The 26,304-nt window shown below is 46.0% G+C and overlaps 1 protein-coding gene and 1 pseudogene across 1 annotated transcript in view; both read right to left on the reverse strand.

The window, feature by feature from the left end:
• Positions 1 to 20,733, reverse strand: part of DBF4B (DBF4B-CDC7 kinase regulatory subunit) — a 28,550-nt gene extending 7,817 nt beyond the window's left edge. The window contains exons 1-10 of the mRNA XM_024760905.1: positions 20,596 to 20,733; positions 19,281 to 19,513; positions 18,727 to 18,789; positions 11,082 to 11,236; positions 7,623 to 7,808; positions 6,950 to 7,000; positions 6,073 to 6,160; positions 4,592 to 4,665; positions 2,566 to 2,599; positions 1,076 to 1,121 (exon numbers count right to left, since the gene is read on the reverse strand). Coding sequence (XP_024616673.1) covers positions 1,076 to 1,121; positions 2,566 to 2,599; positions 4,592 to 4,665; positions 6,073 to 6,160; positions 6,950 to 7,000; positions 7,623 to 7,808; positions 11,082 to 11,236; positions 18,727 to 18,789; positions 19,281 to 19,513; positions 20,596 to 20,615 — 950 coding nt within the window. The 5' untranslated portion in view covers positions 20,616 to 20,733. The remainder of the gene's footprint in view (positions 1 to 1,075; positions 1,122 to 2,565; positions 2,600 to 4,591; positions 4,666 to 6,072; positions 6,161 to 6,949; positions 7,001 to 7,622; positions 7,809 to 11,081; positions 11,237 to 18,726; positions 18,790 to 19,280; positions 19,514 to 20,595) is intronic.
• Positions 20,734 to 22,802: 2,069 nt separating this feature from the next.
• LOC112410453 (protein tyrosine phosphatase type IVA 1 pseudogene) lies at positions 22,803 to 23,324 on the reverse strand (annotated as a pseudogene).
• Positions 23,325 to 26,304: the final 2,980 nt, after the last annotated feature.

Raw genomic sequence — 26,304 nt, forward strand, 5'->3', positions numbered from 1 at the left:
CGTTGGAGTCATGACTACTTGACTTAGCTGGTTGTGAAGGGGCTGAGTGCGAAGGACGTGCCTCCCGGCCCACTGGAACAGCAGACGAGAGGGCATCCTTCCATCCCTGTGTTCTTTCTACTGGCTTTCGAGCTGCCAGAACCAACTCTGTACTGTGTACCGGTGCCATCTGGAGGACGGGCAGGCAGGCCAGGCTCCTGGGCCTGGGTCTCTAGCTGGCCTACCTGAGCTGAGGGACACAGAGAATTCTGGTGCAGGAGTTGCTGCTGGGTACATGTGGGCTTTTTCTCTTTTAAAAAAACTTTTTGGGTTAATTCTAGATTCTCACAGACTCCTGATCTAGTTTCTATGGAAGAGTCAGTGGTAACCCAGGTGGCTAACAGCTCATCAGGTTATCATCAATGTGACCTTCCTGCTCTAGGTAAGAAGGGGCCCTCGTGGGGGCAGACAGGGCAGAGTGGAGAGGGTGCCCGGCTGGATGTGGATTCTAGCTTTGGGCTAAGATTCATTAGGAAAGTGGCCGTGTTCATGTCCCTTAATTTCTCTGACCTCACTTTCCCCACTGGGAAGAGAATGGACTCTCCTCATGCCAGTTTTACCCAGGGCTGTCACAAGATAACATGTACCAGGAAAGGGTTTTACACAGCCAGACAGAAAGGCTTCATCAAGTACAAGGTGATCTGACAAGGGAACCCCAATATCACCCCAGAGATCTTCACTTCATCCAAGACGGTACTAGCACTAATACCAGCAACGATTCGGTATTGTCAGTGTACATGTGGGGGGAAACGAGGAGCAAAACTGAGCCCGGATGGGACACCATGGACTCACAAAAGCAGAGCATTAAAAGGAGGGAATTCACACACAGGATCATTGACCTCTGACTTATGACCAAGAGGAGTGCCGGCTGGGCACGGTGCCTCCTGAGAGGCACCGTGTGAGACTTTTCCATGACAGAGGGGACAAAGGGGCTTCCGGGGAAGACAAAAGTGCAGGGCTGAGGGGCTCCATGTCCCCATGGCAGCTTGGGGCCCCCGAGTACCTCTCCTCCATGTGCGTCTGGTGGCCCACTCACCTGCTCTCATCTTCGACTTTGAGGAACGGTGCCTTCAGTCTGGCCACTGGAAGGAAGAGTGTGCCCGTTAGCCATCTGTCTACTCCGGTGTGGGGCCTGAGCTCTACATGCAGGAAATGCTCAGGGAGGTGAGGCTCTGCCAAAGCCTAAAAGGCTCTCGGAGCTGGAACACTCGCCGCCCCGAGGTGCGCCTTTCCATTTGCAGAGCGAGGCACCCACTCTTAATTCCTCCAGCCTCTACCTGGGAGAGAGGCAGCAACTCTTGCGGGGAGAGGCTGCAGGGTGCCCGGGGTCCTAGGAGTGGGTGCTGGAGGCTGTCAACCTCGACCGTCAGAAACTTGGCTGCGTGGGAGAAACCTAGCCCCTGTTGATTTCTGCTAAAAGCCTCAGCTCCTTCCCAGACCTTTACTCCTGGTGTCTCAGAATCCCAAGGGGCCTGAGAACAGCTCCTAGACAGAATTCTCCATGAGGATCCTGGGTTTTTTTGAGGGGAGGAGCAGTGAGGAAGGGAGCTAAAGAGTGTTTCGAGGTCTTGGCAGAAGGGCAGGAAAAAAACATCAAAAGTGAAATCTGGTTCCTGAAAAAAACAGGGCAAAGGGGTGCTGAGAAGACAGATTTGGAGTCAATTAATCAAGAGATTCATCCCCTACTAGCTGCCTATCTGCACAGTTTACAGACTCTCTTAGGCATTATAAACCACTTCCATGCTCCCACAATGACCAGAAGTCCTGTCAAAGGGGAAGCCAAGGCACTGGAAGCCTGGGCAGAACCAAATCCCCAAAGAGGCTGGCCCCTCTCAGCTCCCAGACCCGCTCCAGGCCACCAGTGCCCAAACAGAAGCAGCCTTTCTCCTTGCGAAGCAGCAGATCCCATTAATTGCTTTTTGGGGCGACCTCTCGTCTTTCTAATTAACTGAGACAGTGATTAAAATCAATTCCCCTACAGATTTCCTTGGATTTCAAACGTGAGAGGTGCCAAGTGACTTTTCTTAGCTCCTGTTTGTGCACGAATAAATGCCACTTAAAGAGCATCTCTGGGAGGAACATCCAGGGGGAGAAACTCTCCTGCTGTCCAAGAGGAGCCGGGCCTATCATTCTGCCTGTCTGTCAGTTTCAGGGAGTCTGGCATTTCTGCAAGTGGTAGGCAGCTGTCAAAGTGCCCACCCCAAACTGCTCCTGAATCAGAAGGAAAAGGATGCTGAACTGCGATCAGTGACCGGGAACAGCCAGAGGATGCAGGAGCCAGAGCGACCGCCTGAGGTCTTGGCTCTAAAGAGAAGGCCCAGCCCAGCAGCCCGGGACTCGCTCATGGAGGCCTCTCTCCCACCACTCTCCACTCCGAAGCTCAGGCCCTGGAAACACGATGGGGCCATACAACCTGGACTTGCTTCCTGCCGCAGAAGTGAGCAGATGCTGCCACAGAGGGAGTCGTGGGGAAGCATTTAGGGAGGAAGGGATGGCAATTAAATGAGGAAGAGCTATCACACTGACCTTTCCGTGTTCTTGACTCTGCTGGACATGTTCCCTAAATGGAAAGGGAAAATAGGTTAAGGATGTGAGGCAGCCGGGGGGAGGGGGGGGTCAAGGAACTGGGCCCAGTGAGCCGAGTTGCCACCAGTCTGCCCCACTTAGCTTCCTGCCCACGGCTGGACTGTGAGCTGGAGCAGACCTCAGCACCACGGCTCCCTCCACCTCCCCAGGGACTTGAAGTGTGGTGAACTCTGTGCGTGAATCTCAACGGCAGCTGACTTTGTACAGGGAATGCAGGGCAGAGCAAAGAGCAAGGGCTAGGGGGCCGATGTGCGGAGTTCCCACTTAACTCTTTGGATGTGGCACAGATGAAATTCCAGCAGGTAACAGACCTGATGCAGAGTAGGTGCTTGCTAACGGCAGCCTGTATTTTCTAGGCATGGCTACCATTTCAGGGCAGCTGATAGGAAAAGGGTGAAGACAACACCTCTTGCTTACGGTGCCCTACCTTGCATACCCTGACTGTGTTTGTCAAAACCGACTTTTAGGGGACTTCCGTGGTGGCACAGTGGTTAGGAATCCGCCTGCCGATGCAGGGGACACAGGTTTGAGCCCTGGTCCGGGAAGATCCCACATGCTGAGGAGCAGCTAAGCCCGTGCGCCACAACTACTGAGCTTGTGCTCTAGAGCCTGCAAGTCACAACTACTGAGCCCATGTGCCACAACTACTGAAGCCCGTGCGCCTAGAGCCCGTGCTCCACAACAAGAGAAGCCACTGCGATGAGAAGCCTGTGCACCACCACAAGGAGTAGCCCCCGCTTGTTGCAACTAGAGAAAGCCCGCATGCAGCAACGAAGGCCCATGCAGCCAAAAATAAATAAATAAAATAAACAAAAAAACCCACAACAAACCAACTTTTAGGCCAAGGTCAAACAAAGCTAATATTAAAAACCAAATGGAACAAGTTTTTAAAAATCAGTTAAAGAGTTGGGAGGGTGCGGATAGGATGAGAGATCCAACGGCTCCATGACTGTCTGCGCCTCTGGGCCCGAGGAGGTTCCAGATTCTCCTCCAGGCCACACTGCCGGGGCAAACACAGCCCAAAGAAGCCTTCCACCTGCCCTCACCTATTAGCAGATTGCACCCAGAACTTGCTCCGAAAGGGTCCCAAGTAACTACAAAAGAGATTATTAAGCAAACAAAGTAAAAATACTATGTATTCGCGTAAAAGGGGGGAATTTTGATGTATCTGCTTGTAGATGCTTGGAGTCCTGGAAGGACATTTGAGAAACTGTTCACATTGTGGACCTCAGGGAGGGAGCTCGGTGGCAGGGGAGCAGGAGTTGGAGGGGAACGAGACTTTCATTGTATACTTTTCCCAAATGCGAGCAATGTAAATCTACGTAGCAGCGGCACCAAGACCCTAAAGATGCCCAAACCAGAGGGGCTGGGGCGAGGGGCGTCGAGGCTGAGCACGCCATCTGGTTTGGATGTGGTTCTGCTCCTGGGTATCAGGCCCTGGATGGACCTGCAGGGCTTAACTTTTCCTCGGATTCAGGCTGGGTGAACACCCCGTGGCTTTAAATCAGCCCGGCTCTCTTGACGTGATACACATCAATTTCTAACTCCAGCAAAGGAAGGAAAAGCCAAACAAGAATTGGGAATATGGCAGCTACTTCCAACACCATCACCCCACTGCCGCCACCCGTGCAATCTGTAGGCTCATTCCCGGGCCAAGAGCCATCCTCAGAAGGGCAGGCTGGCCAGCAGGCCAGGAGTGTTTATGTTTTATCCAGGCCAGGACTACCCGCAGGCAGTCCACAGCCCAGGCTGCAACGAATGCCTCAGTGTAGCATGGGGGATGCGCAGGTAGCACAGGGAAGAGAGAAGACAGGGCAACGCAGGGCTGTGAGCACCAGGGATGAGCTGACCGAGAGGCCGAGCTCCTCTCGGTCGAGGCCAGAAGGAGGTGGCTGGAGTGGGTCCTGGGTTTACCAGCGTTGTCACAGACTTTACTGTTGCCCTTCAGTTCAGGGGAATGACCTACCTCTGGCTCCTTTGGCCCTTGCTTCTTCACACATGGCGCGTCAAGAGACAGCTGCTGTACGTGCATCACCATCGCTGTGGAGGAAACAGAGGGCTGCAGCCAAGGCTCCCTCTCCTCATCTCCCCAGCACAGCCCCACCGTGGGGCTGGGGGACTAAACTTCTCACCCGGCCTGGCGTGCTGGATCACACCAGCCTTGCCTGCCACCTTCTGGCTACGTGTCATCTCTGCACCTGCTGATAATAAAAGAGAGGGCTGGGTCCTCTATCCCTGGAAAAGTACCTAAGCTGGCTTCATGCTCCTTTGGAGCACTGAATACAAGTCTTGAACAGGAGGTGCCTTATGACCCATAAAGAGCTTTAAGGTACTACTGAAGAGCGGCTTCTGTGGGGGAGACCAAGCCATGGCAGTTTCTCAGATGCACCCTTAGGTGGCAGACCCAGCAGGGGCTACACATGCTGCGGCTTCTCAAATACACGGAAGGCAGGAAATTAGATCAAGTCAGAAATGGCCGGTTTTCCAGCGGCGATGGAACCCCCCAGCACCCCAGACCAGGATCTTCCCCAGCACAGTTCCCGACCACCCGCACCCCCCCCAACCGACCACAGATCTAGGGCTGGATCTGGACCATCCCCCTTCAATGGGTCAGAGAAAAAACCCCAGACTCAAAGTGCAGCTGGGTGTGAGGGCTGGCTGCAGATTCAAGACAGCTATTCTCATGTAAATTTACTATAACCTGCAAACAGGTGGTTATAGTGAGAGGCAACCCTAGAGGAAAGAACGAACATGAAATTTAGTTGAGCCAAAATAGATGGCAATGTGAGCCACACTATTCACTCCTGGTGAGACTATGGATAATTTACTTAATCCACTCTCTGAGGCTCAATTTCCTCATCTGTACAATGGGCAGAAGACTGCGGTGAGGAGGATTAAATAAGGCGATTCCTAGCACAGCGGAAATACCTGATAAGGGGTCATGGATATTAGGATTTGTTTCTTATTTGTAAAACAGGATCGTCACAGCAGCTGAGGAGGGCTGTCCGGTGGGTTAAACAAAGCAGCCTCCCCAGCGCCCGCGCTCTGCTACTGCTCGTGCTGCTCCCCACGCCCTACCCCCCACCGTAGCAGAGCCGCACGGTAAGTAACTTCAACTAGGACACGGCTCCGGTCCCCATCACAGCCGAGGTTCCCAGACAAAGTCGGCAACCCTCCCCTCCGCAGGCCCCGGGCAGGAAGGGTACCGTCCACGTGGAGAATCCGCACTCCCCTCCCCTCCGCAGGCCCCGGGCAGGAAGGGTACCGTCCACGTGGAGAATCCGCACTCCCCTCCCCTCCGCAGGCCCCGGGCAGGAAGGGTACCGTCCACGTGGAGAATCCGCACTCCCCTCCCCTCCCCTCCGCAGGCCCCGGGCAGGAAGGGTACCGTCCACGTGGAGAATCCACACTCCCCTCCCCTCCGCGGGCCCCGGGCAGGAAGGGTACCGTCCACGTGGAGAATCCGCACTCCCCAGGAGCGGGCGTTGCTCAGGAGGCTGCTGCCGCGCCCGCCACCGCCTCCGCCGCTGCTGCCCTGAAAAGACAAGCCAAGTCAGGCAGGAGCATGAGACCCCCCAAGGCCTGAACACCAGGGGACAGGCTGGCCTGGCTTCTGGGAGCCCCGGGTCATCCATGTGCGGGGTTGTTGTGTGGGGCGGGGCGGACAGGGGCGAGAGCACAGGGCCTGGACAGTTGATCCCAACCCCTGGGAAGACCCTCTCCTCTGCACGGGCTGGCCACATGGGGAGGGCACGGACTGCTGATCTGCCTATAGGCTCTGCTCTGGCCACCTTGGGACCAGAAGGACACAATAAACACCAGTGACAGTCACCATCATCGAGCAGGAAACTACGCTGGCTGGCCGAGTCCGGCGACACCACCCTCCCGCGTCACAGCCACAGCCAAGGCGCCCATTGATGGCACCTGAACTACTCCTTTGCAAGGTCACCTTAACTCCTCCTCCTGCCACTTCACTGTAATGGCCCTGGATTCTCACAAAAAGGATAAACAGCTACTTGTGAAAGCCGTACAAAGTCTGACACGTGCCACAGCGTTTCTCCCAAGTTCTCTTGGGAGGCCCTGGAGCTGGAAAGATCATGGAGTCAAATCCTGGCTCTACCACCTCCACCCTGGGTGACTCTGGGCAGATTACTTAAATTCTCTGAGCCCCACTTCCTCGTCTGTAAGGAGAAAATCTCGACAATTCTACACATCTGCCTGGGTGTGCCTTTTGTGTTAGTGCTTCAGAAGAACCTCCGGAGGCAAGGCTGACTCCGTCCCTGTGCCAGAGACACCGGCCTCCAGCCCGTCCCCCTCAGCTCACCTGGTTCCTGATGGCCTTCTGCAGGAGCTCCTTCCCTCTGCTCAGAGGCACCTGGCGGAAGAGAGGAGCCATGGGGGCAGCTGTGGAGACCACCTGTGCATAAACAGATGTTTCCACGGGGGCTGGCAAGGACGTCTGGGAGTCACATCCCTCGGGAAGCTGGGAGCAGTGACAGCTGAGGAGTGGCAGAAGTGAGAGCCCGGAGAACCTTCCAGAGGTAAAGGTAAAGCCACACTCAAGTTCAGGTCACCCACAGGGAGCTGCAGCCCAGGCAGCTTGGAGCCTGGTGAAGGGCATTCTGAATTCACCCAAGATCAAGCGTTACAAATGTCCTGAGACCTCTCTTGAAGAGCCCGCACTCCCCAGCAGACAAGCTTCGGCCAATCCAACAAGCCCTCTCTGGTTTACAGAGGACGCTCCTACCGCTTCTGAGCCTCAGACTCTGAAGTCCCAGAAAAAGTGACCGTGTATCACAGAAGGGAGGGCATGGGGATAGCATGTCGCTGAGGTGTGTGGATCCAGAGCTGTGATAAGACAGTTTCAGCCCCTGAATTCAAATATGAGATTAAAATAAACCAGATGAAACTAAAACCAGAAACTGCCGGAGCGGGCTCACCGAGGCCTGCTTCCTTCGTTTATCAGACCCACACTTCCTTCCCCACGAGGTTCTTACCGAGTCCACAGCTTTCTGTGCGGGGCTGGCACGGCTGCCTTTTGGGTTGGCTACGGACAGTGTTTCCACTCTGACCTCGCTGGGGCTGGGGCAGCCTCTGTGACTTGTCCCGCTGCTCTCGACCTTTGCCTCCCTGCGGCTGGACACGATGTAACTTACTTCTTTGCTCAGAAACCCCTCAATTACCTGAAACCAGATCACAGAGGTGGCTAAAACCCAAAAGGCAGAAGTAGAATCATCAATATCGAGAGGTAGGGGAAGGAAATCTTGGCTGCCAGAAGTTCTAGAATCAATGTCTTTAAATAGACCAAATGCAGTTCAGTGCCAGGCCCCCAAGAAGACATCATCCTGAAATACAACAGGGTTTATATATATATATATATATAAAACACAGGTTCTTGTCTCCAGAACTGCAGCTCCTCCTGACCCAGCAGCAGAAGCCTGGAGGCTCTGAGTATTTGACTAGTTTGAGTTTGCATGGAGTGAGAGCACACTGAAGTGATCGGAGAAGATAAGAACTTGGCTAAGCCATGATTTTGCTGTGAAGATACACTGGGACATCCAGACGCTGCATCGGTAATCTTGACCACCCTACCAAAAGGAGCCTGAAACAAAAATGGGTTTTGGCTATGACTCAGCTGCCTAAATACCTGCTCATCCTACCTGTGAGCCCGTCACGGCACTGAGAGGCTCTGACTCATCTTGCATCCCAAGAACCCAACACAGTGCCAGAAACGCAATGACAAAACTCATGTCTGTGGGAAGAAGAAAAGACGGAAATGAGCAGTAGTGAGCTGGCAAATGCTTAATGACCAACTCTCCGGGTGAAAAAACCCGCTTTGTAGCATCTGCCGATTTCTGTGGGGTAAGATACTACTGTGGCTGATTGCAAGCTACCAGATGACATCAACGAATGTGGAACTGGAAAGAGATGGTAACAATTGGTTCCCGTGAGCCAGTAGCTGCCAGCTCCAGCACACCTGTGAAAGTAAGGATGGATGATCTCTCTGAAGTGTGACTGGATGAGAAACCTGACACTTAGGTTTAAAAAAAAAAGTTTAGGTTCCTCAAAAAGCTAAACATGGATTACCACATGACCCAGCAATTCCGCTCCGAGGTATACACCCAACAGAATTGAAAACAGGGACTCGAATGGATGCTTGTTCACCAATGTTCACTGCAGCATTATTCATAATAGCTAAAAAGCAGAAACAACCCAAGTGTCCATCAATGGATGAATAGATAAGCAAAATGTGGTTTATCCATACAATGGAGCATTATTCAGCCATGAGAAAGAAGTGAAGCTCTGATCTATTCTACAACATGGGTGAACCTTGAAAACTTTATGCTAAAGTGTAATAAGCCAGACACAAAAGGACAAACATCAGTGATTCCACTGATATGAGGTATCTAGAATGGGCAAATTCAGAAACATAATGTAGATTCGCGCTACGGGGGCTAGGGGGAGGTGAAATGGGAAGTTACTGCTTAAAGGTTACAGAGTTTCTGTTTGGGGTGAAAAAAGTTTTGGAAACAGATAGTGATGGTTATACAACAGGATGAATATAATTAATGCCAATGAACTTAAAAGAATGAATTTATAAATGGTTAAAAAGGCATATTTTATGTCATATACATTTTATCACAATTTTAAAAAATCTTTAAAGCTATGGCTTGAAGGAGTGTGCCTATCTTCTGTAATATGGCAAAAAGATGATTTCAGGGCCACACGTTCCTCCCATCCCAACAAACCCACTCCTTTGACTTTGCTGTTCCTCCCATCAGGAGATGGAGCCTATCTGTCCACTCCCTTGAATTGGACTCCTTTTGACCAACAGAATGTGATGAAAGTAATACGTGTGAGTTCTACAGCCTCAAGAGACCTTATAGCTTCTCCCTTCATCTTCTGGGAAAGCTGCCCTAAGACCACCTTGTACATTAGCTGGTCTAGCTCACTGTATGTACATATGATGGTGTATATACATATGACGTATGTAAGACACTTCTCATACAATGTATGAGAAGTCACATAGAGGCAGCCAGCACCAACAGCCAGCTGTGTGAGTGAGGTCATCTCTGGTCCTTCCAGCCCAGCTGACCCTGCAGCCGAACGCAGCTGCAGGTGTGAGCCCTTATGAAACCAGCAGAGAAAGCACTCAGCCAGTACACAGAACAGTGAGAAACAATAAATAGTTTTAAGCCTAAGTTCTGGGGTGGTTTTTTACACAGCAAAGGCTAAATGAAAGAACAGACTGAAAGTTCAACATGTAATTTTGGGCTGGTTTGGGTGTATAATCCTCATTCTGTCCATCCCCATTGCTGAGTTTCTATATCCCTGAGTTTCCATTCGTTTGATGGCAAAGAGCCTCTGCATTCTGATCCTATTCATGCAATTTCCCCAGTTACCTGCCTCTTTTGGGCCAAGTGTTACCATCCTATTTTCTAAACACAGAAATACCCCTGTCAACCCCTTACTAAAAGTACTGTATGATGTGCTCTAGAAAATACTGTAATGGACTCAGATACAGCAAATGCTTTTACCCAAGTTGTTCACCACAGTACTATTTATAAGAGCTAAAATTCAGAAATAATCTAAATGCCCATAGGTTAACTGTTAAGTAAATTAATAATCTACTCGAAAGGATATTACATACTCATTACAAAGAATGTCCATAAGGGGTAAGAATGATAGGAAAGTGCTAATGCTTTAAGGTTATGGGCAAAAAGTTGGTAATCAAAAATGTATTCATGATCATAGCTACACAGAAAATAAGCATTAAATAAAATAAAGTAGATGAGTGGTTATACAGGGTTGGGAGTGTTGAGGGAAATGGGGAGTGACTGATGATAGGCATAGGTCTTTTTTTGGGGGGGGGCTGATGAAAATGTTCTAGAATTGACTGTGTAATCACACAATTTGCACATCTCTGTGAATACACTAAGAACCATTGAACTGTATATTTTAAATGGGTGAATTGTATGGTATGTGAATTATATCTCAATAAAGCCACGAGAGAGAGAGAGAGAGAGAGAGAGAGAGAGAGGGAGAGAGAGAGAGAAAGAGATCTTCATCATCATTTTTGCAATAGCCTTACCACTTCCACTCTTGGTTCTACATCTTCTCTCAAATCCTTTCTCCAATATATTTATAACATACCCAGTCATCTACCCAGAGGGAAGGGAGAAAAGAATCCACAAGAAAATAAATATATCACAATGATGGTTGTTACTTGAACAGTTCCATGTTCTCCAAAGTCTCTAGAATGAACAGATATTGCTTTTCCAATTAGGGAACAAATTTAACTTTATTTTTAAAAAATGGTTTATACTTAAATTGCTTTGGAAAATGTAGTGATACCCCTGAAAATACCTGGAGGTCACAGATATAATCCCTCTCCAGCTCCTGCCCTACAACGCACAAAGGCACATGGTACCACAGGAGAGAAGCAGGTTACATACCCCACCCAGCTGCTGGATGGCCCCCGTCAAAAACTGGAGGTTCTTGCCAGCGGGCAGATCCAAGTAAAAGGACTTTCCAGAAAAGGGCTGCCTCCCAGCATCCGGTGAGCTCTTCTGGCATTTTCCCAGACAACTGGAAACTCCTAGCTGAGCCCCTAGAAAACAACAACAAAGGGGAGCAAAGTGAGAAGCCTGAGGTAAGAGAGAGTCCTGCAGGTCAGTCAGCCCTCGCAAACAGCCCCCGCATCATGGCACCTGGCCAGGCCTCGGGCACCCATCCACCAAGGTGGACGTGAGACTTGTGTTCCTGTCCTTGGGAAGCCCAGATGCGGAGAAACCCAACCCTCATACATGGATGGTGGGAATGTAAAATGGTGCAGCCACTTTAGAAAACAGTGTGGCAGTTTCTCAAAAGGTTAAGTATAGAGTTAACACGAAACCCAGCAATTCCACTCCTAGGCATACCCCCAGGAGAAATGAAAACATACTTCCAAATAAAACTTGGGCAAGAATGTTCACAGCAGCATTATTCATTTTGGCCCCAAAGTGGAAACAATTCAAATGTAAATAAAATGGTAGGCAAAATGTGGTCTATCCATACGATGGAATATTATTTGGCAATAAAAACAAATGAACTGTGGACACAGGCTACAGCAACAGGCTACAGTTCTGAACCTCAGAAATACGCTGAGTGAGAAAAGCCTGACACAAAAGACCACATACTGTAAATTACATTTTTATGAAATGTTCAGAAAAGGAAAATTAGAGACAGAAATTAGATTAGTGGCTGCTTAGGGCTGGGGGTGGGGATGAGGAGTGTTTGCAAACTGGCATGAGGTTCTTTCTGGGGTGATGGAAATATTCTGCAATTAGATTGTTGTGTTGACTGCACAACTCTGTAAATTACCTAAAAAGCATTGCAAGTGTACATTTGCAACAAATGAATTTTACAGTATGTAAATTATAACTCAATCAAGCTAAAAAAACCCCACCTCAATGAACATACCTTTGAGAATTGTGCATTTCATTGTATACACATTTTACATTAAAAGGAAAAAAACTACAAACAAGTATGGAATTCTGGTCAATGAAATGCATGCTGAATTATTATAATGTCTACAAATTACTTGAAGTGTATCAAAAAAAGATGGACAGATATGTGATAAAACAAATGTATTAAAATGTCAGTCATAGGGAATTCCCAGTGGTTAGGACTTGGTGCTTTCACAGCCAGGGCATGTGTTCATACCCTGGTCAGGGAACTAAGATCCCAAAACCCGCGTGGTGCGGCCAAAAAAACAACAAAACAAAACAAACAAAAACCCAAAACACATACACACACACACACACACACACACAAAAAAACAAATAAAATGTCAATGGTAAAATCTAAGTGGTGTGTCTGTGCTCACTGTTACTTTCGACTTTGTTGCAGGTTTGAAAACTTTCAAACATACACACACACACACACACACACACAAAACAAATAAAATGTCAATGGTAAAATCTAAGTGGTGTGTCTGTGCTCACTGTTACTTTCGACTTTGTTGCAGGTTTGAAAACTTTCACAACAAAATGTTAACATTTGAAGAGATAAAAAGGATTCAAGAGAAGGTGGCAAATATTGAAGATAAGCACAGAAGTTCTAATATACAGATAATCAGAGTCTCTGAAGACAAAAACTAAAACAAACAAAAACACCCAGAATACTAAAAACTCTAAAATCTTTCCTGAAATAAAAATACATATTTGAAACTAACATATTGAAAGAGCATGACACATACTTCAAAAAATTGACCCAGAATAGCTGATACCAAGATATAGTTAGTAAAACTGCTGGACTTTAAATGAGGGGTTTGGACCTGATTTTATTTTTAAAAAATATTTATTTATTTATTTGGCTGCGCTGGGTCTTAGTTGCGGCACGCGGGATCTTCATTGCCGTGTGCGGGATCTTTTAGTCGAGGCATGCGGGATCTAGTTCCCTGGCCAGGGATTGAACCCGAGCGCCCTGCATTGGGAGCGCAGAGTCTTAGCCACTGGACCACCAGGGAAGTCCCATGGACCTGGTATTTTTTTAAATCTTCTAAAACTCTTCGATTCCATGAATTCCTGAATTTTTCCTATCTACCAGCCAGACAGACTTTTGATTGAACCTCCTCAGTTAAACCCTGCTTGCCCTGATGAGATACTGTTTCTCTTTCTCTGAGTTCCACATTACTGATTGTCTGTCCTCTTAGTATTTTCAGCTTCATATTCTTGTTTACTCACTCCTTCAGGTCCACCTCTGACCTCCCCAGTAGACTGGGAACTATTTTGGGAAGAGTCCTCTGACTTACACATCATTATCATTCCCATAATGCTTAAACCAGATCCTGCTCTCCCATCCTCAGCTGGCACCTGACCCTCAAGCACTTACCTTCTGGTCCCATAAACCACCCTTTTCCTGAAAGTCCTAGGTATATAGAGACAGAAAATACTGGAAAGTCAGCTTGGTATTTTACAGAAAAGGCCTTTGTTCTGAGTCCTGCCTCACCCTCCTACTAGCTGTGTAACCCTGGGTAAGTCACAATAATCTCACTTAGTGTCTATGAAACCCTATTTCCTCACTTCTGAAATAGTGATAATGATAAACACCCACCCTCACTGAGGAGCTATTCAAAACAGGCACCAACCATTCAGAATGGAGACTGGCCAGAAACATCTGATACAGCCATACCAGGAGTATGCGCTGAATGTCAGCCAGGGGAATTATTATAACTGTAGCCAGTTTGGTTCCCTCCCCAAGGCCACCTTCTCCAGAAGGCTTTCTTTTTCTTTGCTTTTTTAAAAAAAAAAAATTTAATTAATTAATTTATGGTTGCATTGGGTCTTTGTTGCTGCACGGGGGCTTTCTCTAGTTGTGGCGAGCGGGGCTACTCTTCGCTGTGGTGGCTTCTCTTTTTGCGAAGCACGGGCTCTAGGCATGCGGGCTTCAGTAGTTGTGGTTCTCGGGCTCTAGAGCACAGGCTCAGTAGTTGTGGCGCACGGGCTTAGTTGCTCCACGGCATGTGGGATCTTCCCAGACCAGGGCTCGAACCTGTGTCCCCTGCACTGGCAGGCAGGTTCTTAACCACTGTGCCACCAAGGAAGTCCCTCTTTTGCTTTCTATTGAGGTATAACTGACATACAACATTATATTAGTTCCAGGTGATACAACATAAAGATTCAACATTTGTATAGACGGCTTTCTCAGAATAAGCCCTTTTGACTTTCAAACAAGGCCTGTGACTTTCTCCACAGGACCTAATCCTAGGGAAGCCACTGAAGAGGGAATTAGATGGATGCCAGAGTCAGAAACGGGGGGCTGGGTGAACAGCAAGCCTAGAGCGGAATGCCAGGACTCACAGGAGGGTGAGACTGGAGAATGCCTTCTAGTTGTGCTCACTGGGTCACTGCCAGTGCCAGATAAGCAGCCCAGCACCAACCAGACACAGTAGGGCAACATCAGGGCAGTGGTGGAGCCTACCTTGGGGTGAATATGCTTGTGTGTGAAAGAGAAACAGTTAACAAGAGGTCAAGATGGCACGAATGAGCCTCCCTCCCTTGCCCCATCCATTTGGTTAGTTTGGTAATTACATCTCAAGGAAACAGTTCTTGCAAATGAGTAGTACAAAGCAACATGTGTGTACTGGGGGGCTCAGAATGCTGCTGCAAAGCGGGGGGTGACTGAGTCCACACTGGAACCAGGGGCTCCCCACCTTGGGGTGGTTTTCCTCTTCTATCCAACCCCCAAGCCCTAAACTCAAAGGAGGGGCATAACATGAGAACCTAAGCTTTTGCATCTTCTTCCAGGAGCACATTACCAATCAGAGTGGCTAACAGTCTCAAGAGAACATTAGCTTCTAAGAAAATATGAGGCAACTGAAGAAAGCAAGTACTATAAAAGATGCTTTCTCTGGTATAGGTTGTCTTTCTCTCATAATTAATGGACCAGACAGAAAAAAGAATTTTAAAGCATAATAAATATCCTCAAGACGGCAAGGAGCATACTAGAAACATAAAATAGGAACAGCAGGTAAAGAAAAGAAGTAATTGGAGATAATGGACGTAAAAATATAATAGTTAAAAAAACCCTCAAATATTAAAAAAAAAACATCCAATTTAAAAATGGGCCATGAACAGACATTTCTCCAAAGATATACAAATGGCCAATAAGCACATGAAAAGATGCACAAAGTCATCAGCCATTAGGAAAATGCAAATTGAAACCACAAAGAGATACCACTTTATACCCACTAGGATGGCTTTAACAAAAAAAGACAGATAATAACAAGTGTTGGTGAGAACATAGAGAAATTGGAACCCTCATTCTTTGCTGGTGGGAATGTAAAATGATGCAGCCAATTGGAAAAGTCTGTCAGTTCCTCAAAAGGTTACACAGAGAGTTACCATATGACCGAGCAACATGACTCTTAGGTACACTCATGGAAAAAAATATATGTCCACACGATAACCTGGAAACAAATGTCTATAGCAGTATTATTCATAATAGCCAGAAAGTGGAAACTCATGTCCATCAACCGTTGAATGGATAAAATGTGGTAATCCACACAACAGAATAATATTCAACAATAAAAGGGAATGTTGTATGTCAATTGTACCTCAATAAAAAATTTTTTTAATTAAAAAAAAGGGAATGGGGCTTCCCTGGTGGCACAGTGGTTGAGAGTCCGTCTGCCGATGCAGAGGACACGGGTTCGTGCCCCGGTCCAGGAAGATCCCACATGCCGCGGAGCGGCTGGGCCCGTGAGCCATGGCCGCTGAGCCTGCACTCTGCAACGGGAGAGACCACAACAGTGAGGGGCCCGCGTACCGCAAAAAAAACCCCACAAAAAAACCATCATCAAACATTAGCTCACACTCCAACATTAAAAAACACACAAAGAAAACAAACGATCATGGATAAGAATCAGCAGAAATTAAAGACAGCAAGATTGGATCCCCAAGAGCTTCAAACAGAATGATCAGGCATAGACTATAAAATAAGTATTTAAATGATTAAATACTTAAATTTTATTAAAATAAGTATTTACAATGCTGGGGGAAAATAAATGTCAACTTTGAATTTTACATCTGATTAAATAAAGAATGAGGGTAAACTAAACACATTTTTTAAACAAAAGCCCAAACAGTTTATCATCAACCAATTATTACTAAAGGACTTCTAAAAGGTATACTTTGGAAAGAAGGAAACTGAACCCAGAAGGAAGGACTGAAATGTCCCCAAACTGGTAAAAATATGTATAAATCTAAACAATCACTGACTGTGTAAAACAATCATAATGACGGCTAATTCGGAAGTAAAAAGGAGAGACAATAATAACAGCAGTATTGTTGCTAGACAGCAATCATGCTAGATGGGGTAGGGGTGGTTCAGAGCACATGGGGTCTAGGCCCTTGCAGTCAGTGTGCAGGACGAGGGTGGAAATACTGACAACATCAGACTTTGCCACAGCACAGTGGAAGCTAAAAGATGAAAAGTGTCTTCAAAACTCAGAGAAAACTATTTCCAACCTAGAACTCTTTATGTGGCATAAAGAACTGTCATACCTACAAGGTCTCAAAAACTTTACTTGTCACATACCCTTTCTCAGGAAGCTATACTAGAAGATGTACTCGCCCAAAATGAGGATGTAAACAAAGAGAGGAAAATATGGAATTTAGAACACAGGGAACCCTACAGAGGAAAGCAGCAAAGGGAATTCCACAGAATGATGAAGGGAGAGCCTAGGATGGAATCAGTGCAACAGGCCTAGTGCAGAGCTGGACCAGACTGTAGTACTAAGACAAATGGTCTCAGGAGGTATGTCCCCCACAAAGAAGAAACTGATTCTCTGATGAGCTTGAAAGTATTGAGAGAAGGTTTATATTTTTGGTTTATATTTGGTTTATATTTAGACATGAATTAGTGATCCATACACAGAAAACAAAGCTTACTTCGGTTTGCTATATGGCTCAGCTAATATCATCATAATGTAAATACAAAAATGACAACAAAAATTACTACATATATATTGGGGGAATGGGAGGAGAGGAGGGAAATGTGTATGTGTTTATGTGTGATGTAGAGGAGAGGGGGCCAGAAAAATCTCTTTATCCTCTATATCAGAAAGTCAATAGATATAATTGAAAATTGAAAACAACAAAAGCAGTATGATCTCGCTATTTAGAAATAAGAAGGTAATACTAGAAGAAATAGCTAAAAGAGCATAAATGGTTGTACCCTAGGGAGTGGGAATCAGGAGTTATGAAAGGGGGAGCAACTCCCACTCGTGTGTGTGTGTGTGTGTGTGTGTGTGTGTGTGTGTGTGAGACATACCTCGGCCTTTTAAACTGTGCAAGCATAGGGACTTCCCTGGTGGTGCAGTGCTTAAGAATCCGCCTGCCAATGCAGGGGACATGGGTTCAAGCCCTGGTCTGGGAAGATCCCACATGCTGCGGAGCAACTAAGCCCATGTGCCACAACTATTGAGTCTGCACTCCAGAGCCCGTGAGTCACAACTACTGACCCTGCGAGCCACAACTACTGAAGCCTGTGCACCTAGTGCCTGTGCTCCGCAACAAGAGAAGCCACTGCAATGAGAAGCCCTCGCACCGCAATGAAGGGTAGCCCCCGCTCGCCCCAACTAGAGAAAGCCTGCGCGCAGCAACAAAGACCCAACGCAGCCAAAAATAAATAATAGATAAATTAAAAAAAATAAACTGTGTAAGCATAAAACTGTAATTTTTGTTTTCATTTCTCATAATTTTATTTTTATGAAAACTAAAACCCTCCAAAATTCACACATGGTTATGGTATAGTGAATTTTAAGAACAAATATAAAGAGGATAATCTTAAATCTTCTACAGAGAAAAGCAGGTCACAAACTAAGTAACAAGAATCAGATCGACATCAATTTTCAACAGCACCTGCTTTTTGCAAGAAGAAACCACCGTCATTTTTCAATGTGTTGAAGGAAAAAAAACTTTGACTCAAGAATTTTAATACAAGGGTGAAATAAACATGTTCTCAGGCATACAAGCCTCAGAAAGTTTATCACATAAAGCCCCCTTTTGAAAACACTCTTGGAGAAAGTTCATCAGCAAAAAGAGAAATAGATCCAGAAGAAAGCAACAGACACGGGAAGGGAGAGTAAATAATTTAGTGAGGTGTATCACTGTTTGAAAGGCAACAAACAAATGGCATATGTGTAACAATCCAGGACTCAAACTAGATGATGCTAAGAGGGGAGAAGGCAGTACCGAGGGAAGTGACTACATGCTGGAATACTTATCTAATTGGGTGGGGCCGTTTATCGATAACTTTAAGAATTGTATGGTAAAAATAACCATGGATACGGGTTTTATAAGTTAATAATTAGCAAGTCTTCTAATCTTATTCATAATATCTGACTGAAAGCTCTTGTTTGACCTTTATCATGAATTCCTAAATGATCCATGACATCCCTCAACACATACTCCACTCCCCCACTCCCCCTCCGCCACACAAAGTAATTAGAAAACCTTAAGAGAACTAACATTTCTCGGCCTTTTCTTCCCAAGAGACTCTGGGGCGGGAGTTGCAACTGTGACCTCGCATCCCTAGGTTTGACCTGTTACCCACCTAGGTCCGGAGCCCGGAGCCTACTCTCAGCCATTGAACTCTCCAGTTCAAGGCAATCGTCGCCTGAAAAAGAAGGACAAAACAGCAGCTGAACCACCTTCACTAGCCTTCGACCTTCCATCATCCCCTCCTCCCGCCTCCCAAACCCCGCACAATTCCCATCGAGGGTCCCAGGAACCCCAAGACTCAACTCCATCCCAACCCATGTCCCCTCTCCATTCCCGCGCCTCCTTCTAGGTTCTTATCCCTCAGTCCCTCTGCCCGCTTTCACACTCTGCTCCCTCAACTCCCGTGGCCTCTTCGCCACCCCTTGCCTTACATTTCAATTCCCGTGCCTCCCTCCAGGCTCTTGTCCCCCCAGTCCTTCTGCCCCCTTTAGATCTCTATCCCTTCTATTCCTGTGACCCCTTCTCGGTCTCTCTACTCTCCCCAGCTCCCGGACCTATCTGCTCCCCAATTCCTGTGCCCACTTCCCAACCCCGCACCCTTCTTTAACTCTTAGGACCCTTTCCGCCTTGCTTCTCACCCCTGCTTCCCCTTCCCGGCATCCGTACCCTTTCCCGGCTCCCTCCTCAAATTCTCGGCTCTTTCTCGGCCTCCGTACTCCTCTAAGGCCGCCGTATCACATTCGCGGGTTCCATGAGCTTTCAGCCTCCCGTGCGCCGGCTGTTTCTCTGCAACTATAACATCATTCTCTAGGTGCCCAGGGCCGCGGCTTCGGTTTAAATTTCCTGTCGTCTCCGCCTCTAAAATTACGTAAGAGCTGCGAGACTGCCCTACGGGGGCCCTGGGAGGACAATATTAACTCAGCAAACCTTTTCCCCCCTTCCCCTTCGTTTTCCGCTCTGTTCTCTATTTCTGTCTCTTCATGTATCAGCTTTTCATAGGCTGGAGATATTTTGAGGCTTAATAGCCAGCAAGCTGGAGACTAGCAGTAGCATCTTAGTGATTCTTCACACTAAGCTAGTTTGAAATTCCTAGGAGTTCAATAATAACTAACAAAATAAGCCTAAAGCTTATAGTTTACATAAAGATTTCACATACACACAATTTCATCTTCACATCTTTTGTCTCCCTTTTTCCACTTATCCAACCCCCCCCAAAAAAAATTCTCAAAAGTGGTGTCTCCATTCCTCACTTCCCTTCGTTTCTTCAACTCACCCAATTAGAGTTTGATCCTCACCCCTCCACTTATCAACTGTGACTTGCATTTTCCCCAATCCTATCTGACTTACAGAACATTGAAACAGCCTACTCCCTCCTTCTTGAAACACTTTCTTCTTTTTGCTTCCATTTCTACCCATTTTCATCTTACCTCAATGGCTCTTCAACCTCCTTTGCTGGATCCAAAGCCACTTCCATTTAAAAATGTTGGCGTAGGCCAAGGCTTTAGCCCTTAACCCTCAGCCCTCTTCTCTTCCCTATTAACACTTTCTCCCAAGGAGATCTCTTCCAACTCCATGGCCTTACAATTCAGCTCTATGCTAACGCCCAAGTTCTGACATCTCCCCAGATCTCCAGACATATATTCAAGTACCTACTAGACATTTCCATTTAGGTGTAAAATAGGCATCTCAGGCTTAAGATGTTTAACATTTGTTCCACCCCCCCAAAAAAACCTCATCTATCCTTTTCTCAGCCTGTCCCATCTCAGTAAATGTCACATCATCCACTCAGTTGTTCAAACCTGTAAGTTATCTTTCAGTACTTTCCCTTATCCCCACCCCACTCCCAGAACAAATTCTACCAACTCCAAAGTACATCTTGAATCAGACCACTGCCACAACTGTAGTCCAACCCACGGTTATTTCTTGCCGAAAGTACTGCAGTCAATTCCTAACATACTTCTACTCTTGAATAGCTTCCTACCTCTTCCCAGTATAATCCATTCTCCATGAGCAACCAGTGATATTCTTTAAGCACCATGGTAGAAGTTTATATACCACATATACTTGGTATCCCTTCCCATGGGGCCTCTCCCTGCAGAAGAGTATACATCTCAGCTCTGAAGAATCCAGCTTGGCCATGTGACTTGCTTTGGCTATGAAACAAGGAAAAAAGTGACACATCATTTCCAAGAATAAGTTTTAAAAGGCAGGCTGGTTTACCAAGTTCTCTCTTCCCCTATCTAGCGATGTCCAGCCAAAGGGTGCCCTGTCAACATGGGTTCTTTGATGAAGAGTACCTGGAACAGAACCATGGGCAAGCCATAATGGATGTGTAGCATGATTAATAGGGATTCCCTGGTGGTGCAGTGGTTAAGAATCCACCTGCCAATGCAGGGGACACGGGTTCCAGCCCTAGTCCGGGAAGATCCCACATGCCACGGAGCAATTAAGCCCGTGCACCACAACTACTGAGCCTGTGCTCTAGAGCCGCAAGCCACAACTACTGAGCCCATGAGCCAAAACTACTGAAGTCCGCGCTCCTAGAGCCTGTGCTCCACAACAGAAGAAGCCACTGCAATGAGAAGCCCGTGCACCACAACTAAGAGTAGCCCCCCGCTCGCCACAACTAAGAGTAGCCCCCGCTCGCTGCAACTAGAGAAAAGCCTGCATGCAGCAACGAAGACTCAACGCAGCCAGAAATAAAATAAATTAATTAAAAAAAAAAGCCATTCATCTTAAAAAAAAATAAACCTTTGTTGTTGTAACCTACTGAGATTTGGGCATCATTTGTTACCATATCAGACTCTAGCTCAAGATTGTCAAAGTGTGGTTCAGCCCTTTCAGAAGGTTCCATGAGGTTGAAACTTTTTACAGTGATATTAACATCATTACCCATTTTTTTTTCAATGACGATAAATGCATTTCATCATTTATTTAAGGTTTAAGCCCTCGCACTAGATTTTTACAAGCTGGTGAACACTGACAAATTATTTCTCCCACAGAAGTATAACCACATGTTCCCGGGCAGTATAAATATATGGTTGAGCTATAATATATGGTTGAGTATAAATATATGGTGATGTGGTTAATACACATCACCATATTATCAATTACATAATAAAACAAATTGTCAAGTATCCAAATATTAAGTTACACAGCTCAAAAGGCATATAAAGTATTAAATGTAAACCCACTTCTGTTTGTTTTTTTTTTTCTGCAAGAGAGGTTGGGAATCACACTTCAAACAAAATTAAGTTGGTAAACAACTTCAGATAAGTTTGAAAAATAATTACAAGAATTTCAGAAATTTTATGATTAAGAATTGTTTTAGCTACAATAACAAAGTATTTCTACCTTTTAAAAAATATTTACTAAGTTAAAGGGCATGTTCTCTACGTCCTGCACAAGACAAAGGCAACATTTTACTAAAAGTACTTAATAGCCTCCTCCCATTCTTTCATCAGGCCCCCCCATGTAAGTTGCACCCCAAAGCGCAAACATTAAAATTAAGGCTTTTTTTGTCTGGAGACATTAAAAACATGTGCTTCTGTACAATGTAGATTTTCAAAATGGAGGTCTTCTATAACAGCACAAAATGAGATTTACAGAAAGACATTAGATAATCACTGTAAGACTTGGTTAATTAAAAAAAAAGAGCAAATCTGATGTATACTGGTATGAATGTGGGAACTGCGAGCAAAGAACCTTACAGGCCCTACTTTCTATGTTTGAGATGATGGAAGGAATAAACCACACAAGGTCCAGAGTGTTCATAGTTCCTGGGATTTCAGTTCTATATGATACAAAAAATATGTAAGTATTGTCCTGGGTATTTTGGCACCTAGTCTTTCTAAATTTCTTATATATTGATACAACTCTGGCATGGAAACAGATTTAAAGACATGACTCAATACTGTATGATTTCAGGAAAGGTCAATTGGTACAAATGATAAGCACATTTTAAATGCTGAACAGCAAGAATCCTTTGCTAAGTGTCCAAGTAGGTTGATCATAACCCAAACATAGAGGTTGCAATTCTGCCAGGTTTCTGGCCTGGTAAAACTGCTTTTCAACACTCCTATGGAAGCTTCATCAGACCTCACCAAGCCAACGTGCTGGATAACACGTATGACAAATTCCATCCCGTCTAGTTTCCACTTCCAAGCAATGGCATCAGGCACCCCAGTTTTACTGAAGGCAACGGTTGTTTCTATGACCACTGGAGTCTTTGAAGCACAGCCACATTTTAGGACGATACTTCTCCAAATACAAAAGTTGCTTGCTGTTAAAAGCTCCAAGCCGCTTTTGTCTTATGAACTGTACTGCATCTTCATATTTCATTCCACCTTCAATTAATGCTAGGGCGACAAGCACTGGAGCTCTCCCAAGGCCTGCAACACAATGAATGGCAATACAACAACCAGGGTCTTCACGGAACTTAATTTTCACAAGACTTAACCAATCATCAACAATCTGGTTAGATGGTGGTGTGCCATCATCAAAAGGCCAGTCGAGAACATGGATGCCTTCTTTCTCCACGAGAGTAGTGTCATAAGTTGCTTCACATAGTCTTACTATTGTGGTAACTCCATACATCTTAAGGTCCTCTATAAATTTGCTTAAGGTCACATTTGTTGGATTGTGTGTAATAAGAAATCTCATGTTCTTGTAAGTGACTTCCACAGGAGCTGCATGGATCATCTGAGCCATGTTAATTTAGTTTTAAAACACTCAATAGAGTTTATGAAAGAATTTTAAAAATTGAATACAGAAATGATGCAAAGAAACTGAGTCTACTTCAATATACTCCACTTGAAATTCTCAGTGCTTTTGAGTATGAAATTGGGAGTAATGGGAAATGAAATGAACCTCCTAACAAAAAGCAGCAATTCTTCAATCCAGTGATACTGAGGCAGTAGAAAGGAAGTACAATGCTCTGAGGATTTCAGTTCCACGCTTCCGTGTCCAGGTTAACCACTTTTATGGGGGCTTCTCGGTGGAGTAGTAATGAATTTCTACAGTTCACTTGTCTGCACAGAGGTCATGCTGTGCCTGGCAGTAATCTCCACTGCCCTTCTGAAATTCCATAAATGGGTGACCAAGAGCACCACAGAACGTGTCTCCAGCCTGTTCTCTTGGCGTAGGTTTGGTTATCCCAAGAAAGGTCCACTCCTGTAGCTTCACTCTCAGGACACCAAATGCTCATTAACCATTTTTGCTCTCTTTCTCTCATGAATGTTCAGTGGAGTATGCAGAGGCAAAAATGAGACTCCAACACTCTTCTGTTAAATCAGGTATTAAAGAGATTTGCAGAAATGTACAATAATGCCATTCTTCTATTTCCATTAAAAATGCACCATCTATGTTAACACACAGAGGGCTTATTTTTATTTATTTTAAAAATTATTTATTTATTTATTTTTAGCTGCGTTGGGTCTTCGTTGCTGCGTGCGGGCTTCTCATTGCGGTGGCTTCTCTTGTTGTGGAGCACGGGCTCTAGGCACGCGGGCTTCAGTAGCTGTGGCGCACAGGATCAGTGGTTGTGGTGCATGGGCTTAGTTGCTCTGTGGCATGTGGGATCTTCCCGGACCAGGGATTGAACCCGTGTCCCCTGCACTGGCAGGCAGATTCTTAACCACTGTGCTACCAGGGAAGTCCCTCAGAGGGCTTATTTTTATTTTTTAAAAATTTATTTATTTATATTTTTGTCTGTATTGGGTCTTCGTTGCTGCATGTGGGCTTTCTCTAGTTGCAGCGAGCGGGGGCTACTCTTCGTTGTGGTACGCGGGCTTCCCATTGCAGTGGCTTCTCTTGTTGCAGAGCATGGGCTCTAGGCGTGTGGGCTTCAGTAGTTGAGATCTTCCCAGACCAGGGCACGAACCCATGTCCCCTGCATCGGCAGGCAGACTCTCAACCACTGCACCACCAGGGAAGCCCCACCTATTTTTTATTTTTATTTTTTTTCACATCTTTATTGGAGTATAATTGCTTTACAATGTTGTGTTAGTTTCTGCTGTACAACAAAGTGAATCAGCTATATGTATATCCCCTCCCTCTTGAGCCTCCCTCCCACCCTCCCTATCCCATCTCAGAGGGCTTATTTTTAAATGAACAAACTAGTATTTTAAAATTTTGGTTTAATTCCTAAGATGGTAAATATCAAATATGATTTTATAAGAATATATATACACACAAATACATAAAATATATTTATTAGTATAAATTTAAAGATACCCACATTGTGGTAGCCGGTCTCCAAAATGGCCTGCATTGACTATCCTCGACTCCTGATAGCATGCCCACATCCAACAGGGCTATGTACCAATAGAGTATTGAGGAAATAATAATGTGTGGCTTCTGAGGCTAGGTCATAAAAGATATTTCAATATCTGTACTGCTGTTTCTTAGATCACCTGATATGGGGGAAGCCAGCAGCCATGACATGAGGACACTCAAGTATGCCTGTGGAAAGGCTTGCGTGGAGAGGAATGGAGGCTTCCTGCTAAGAGCTGGCCCCAACTTACCCATCCTGTGATTGAGCCATCTGGCAAGCAGATCCTTCAGCCTTAGTCTAGCTTTCAGATGACTGCAACCTCACAAGAGATCCCAAGTCATAAAATTCCAGCCAAGCTGCTCCCAAATTGCAGGCCCGCAGAAACCCAGAGAAAATAAATGATTAGTGTTGTTTTAAGTCATTAAATTTTGGGTGATTTGTTACACAGCAATAAATAACAAATACACACATAAGCAAAAGCTGTTTGGCATTCTCCATTTTTTTTTTTTTTTGCTGTACACAGGCCTCTCGCTGTCATGGCCTCTCCCGTTGCGGAGCACAGGCTCCGGACGCGCAGGCTCAGTGGCCATGGCTCACGGGACCAGCCGCTCCGCGGCATATGGAATCTTCCCGGACCGGGGCACAAACCCGTGTCCCCTGCATCGGCAGGCGGACTCTCAACCACTGCGCCACCAGGGAAGCCCTAGCATTCTCCATTTTAAAAAATGGAAAAGGGCCTAAAACCAGAACCTACCTTATCCTCACTGACAAAATCACATATTACTCTCCTTTTCAAAAACTCCGAGCGGCTTTCCCAGTTTGCTCCTCAGACCAAACCTCTCTGAGTCTTGAACAAGCCTAGCTCGTTCCTGCTTTAGGGCCTTTGCACTAACAGTTCCATTTCCCAGATCTTCTCTTTCCTTTTAGGCATCAGATCAAATCTCATTTTTTTTCCAGCTAGGACTTCTGAGACCACACAACCTAAAAGTAGCGCCCCCATTCCTTGTCAGTTACACCATTTCGGTTTATTTTCTTCACAGCACTTACCACTATCAGAAAGTATCTAATTTGTTTTCTTGTTTGTGGTCTATATTGCTGCCCTAGAATGTAAGTCCATAGAACAAGGACCTTTTCTGTTTTACTCACTGCTATATCCCCTAAATAAAGAATTTGGTAGGTTCTTTGTTTTTAATTTTTAAAAAATTTTATTTATTTTATTTTTGGCTACATTGGGTCTTCTTTGCTGCGCGCGGGATATCTCTAGCTGCAGTGAGCAGGGGCTACTCTTTGCTGCGGTGCACAGGCTTCTCATTGCAGTGGCTTCTCTTGTTGCGGAGCACGGGCTCTAGGTGCACGGGCTTCAGTAGTTGTGGCACACGGACTCAGTAGTTGTGGCTCACGGGCTCTAGAGCACAG

This window comes from Neophocaena asiaeorientalis, unplaced genomic scaffold (assembly GCF_003031525.2).
Source record: "Neophocaena asiaeorientalis asiaeorientalis breed wild unplaced genomic scaffold, Neophocaena_asiaeorientalis_V1.1 scaffold30, whole genome shotgun sequence".
In the NCBI taxonomy this organism is placed as follows: domain Eukaryota; kingdom Metazoa; phylum Chordata; class Mammalia; order Artiodactyla; family Phocoenidae; genus Neophocaena; species Neophocaena asiaeorientalis.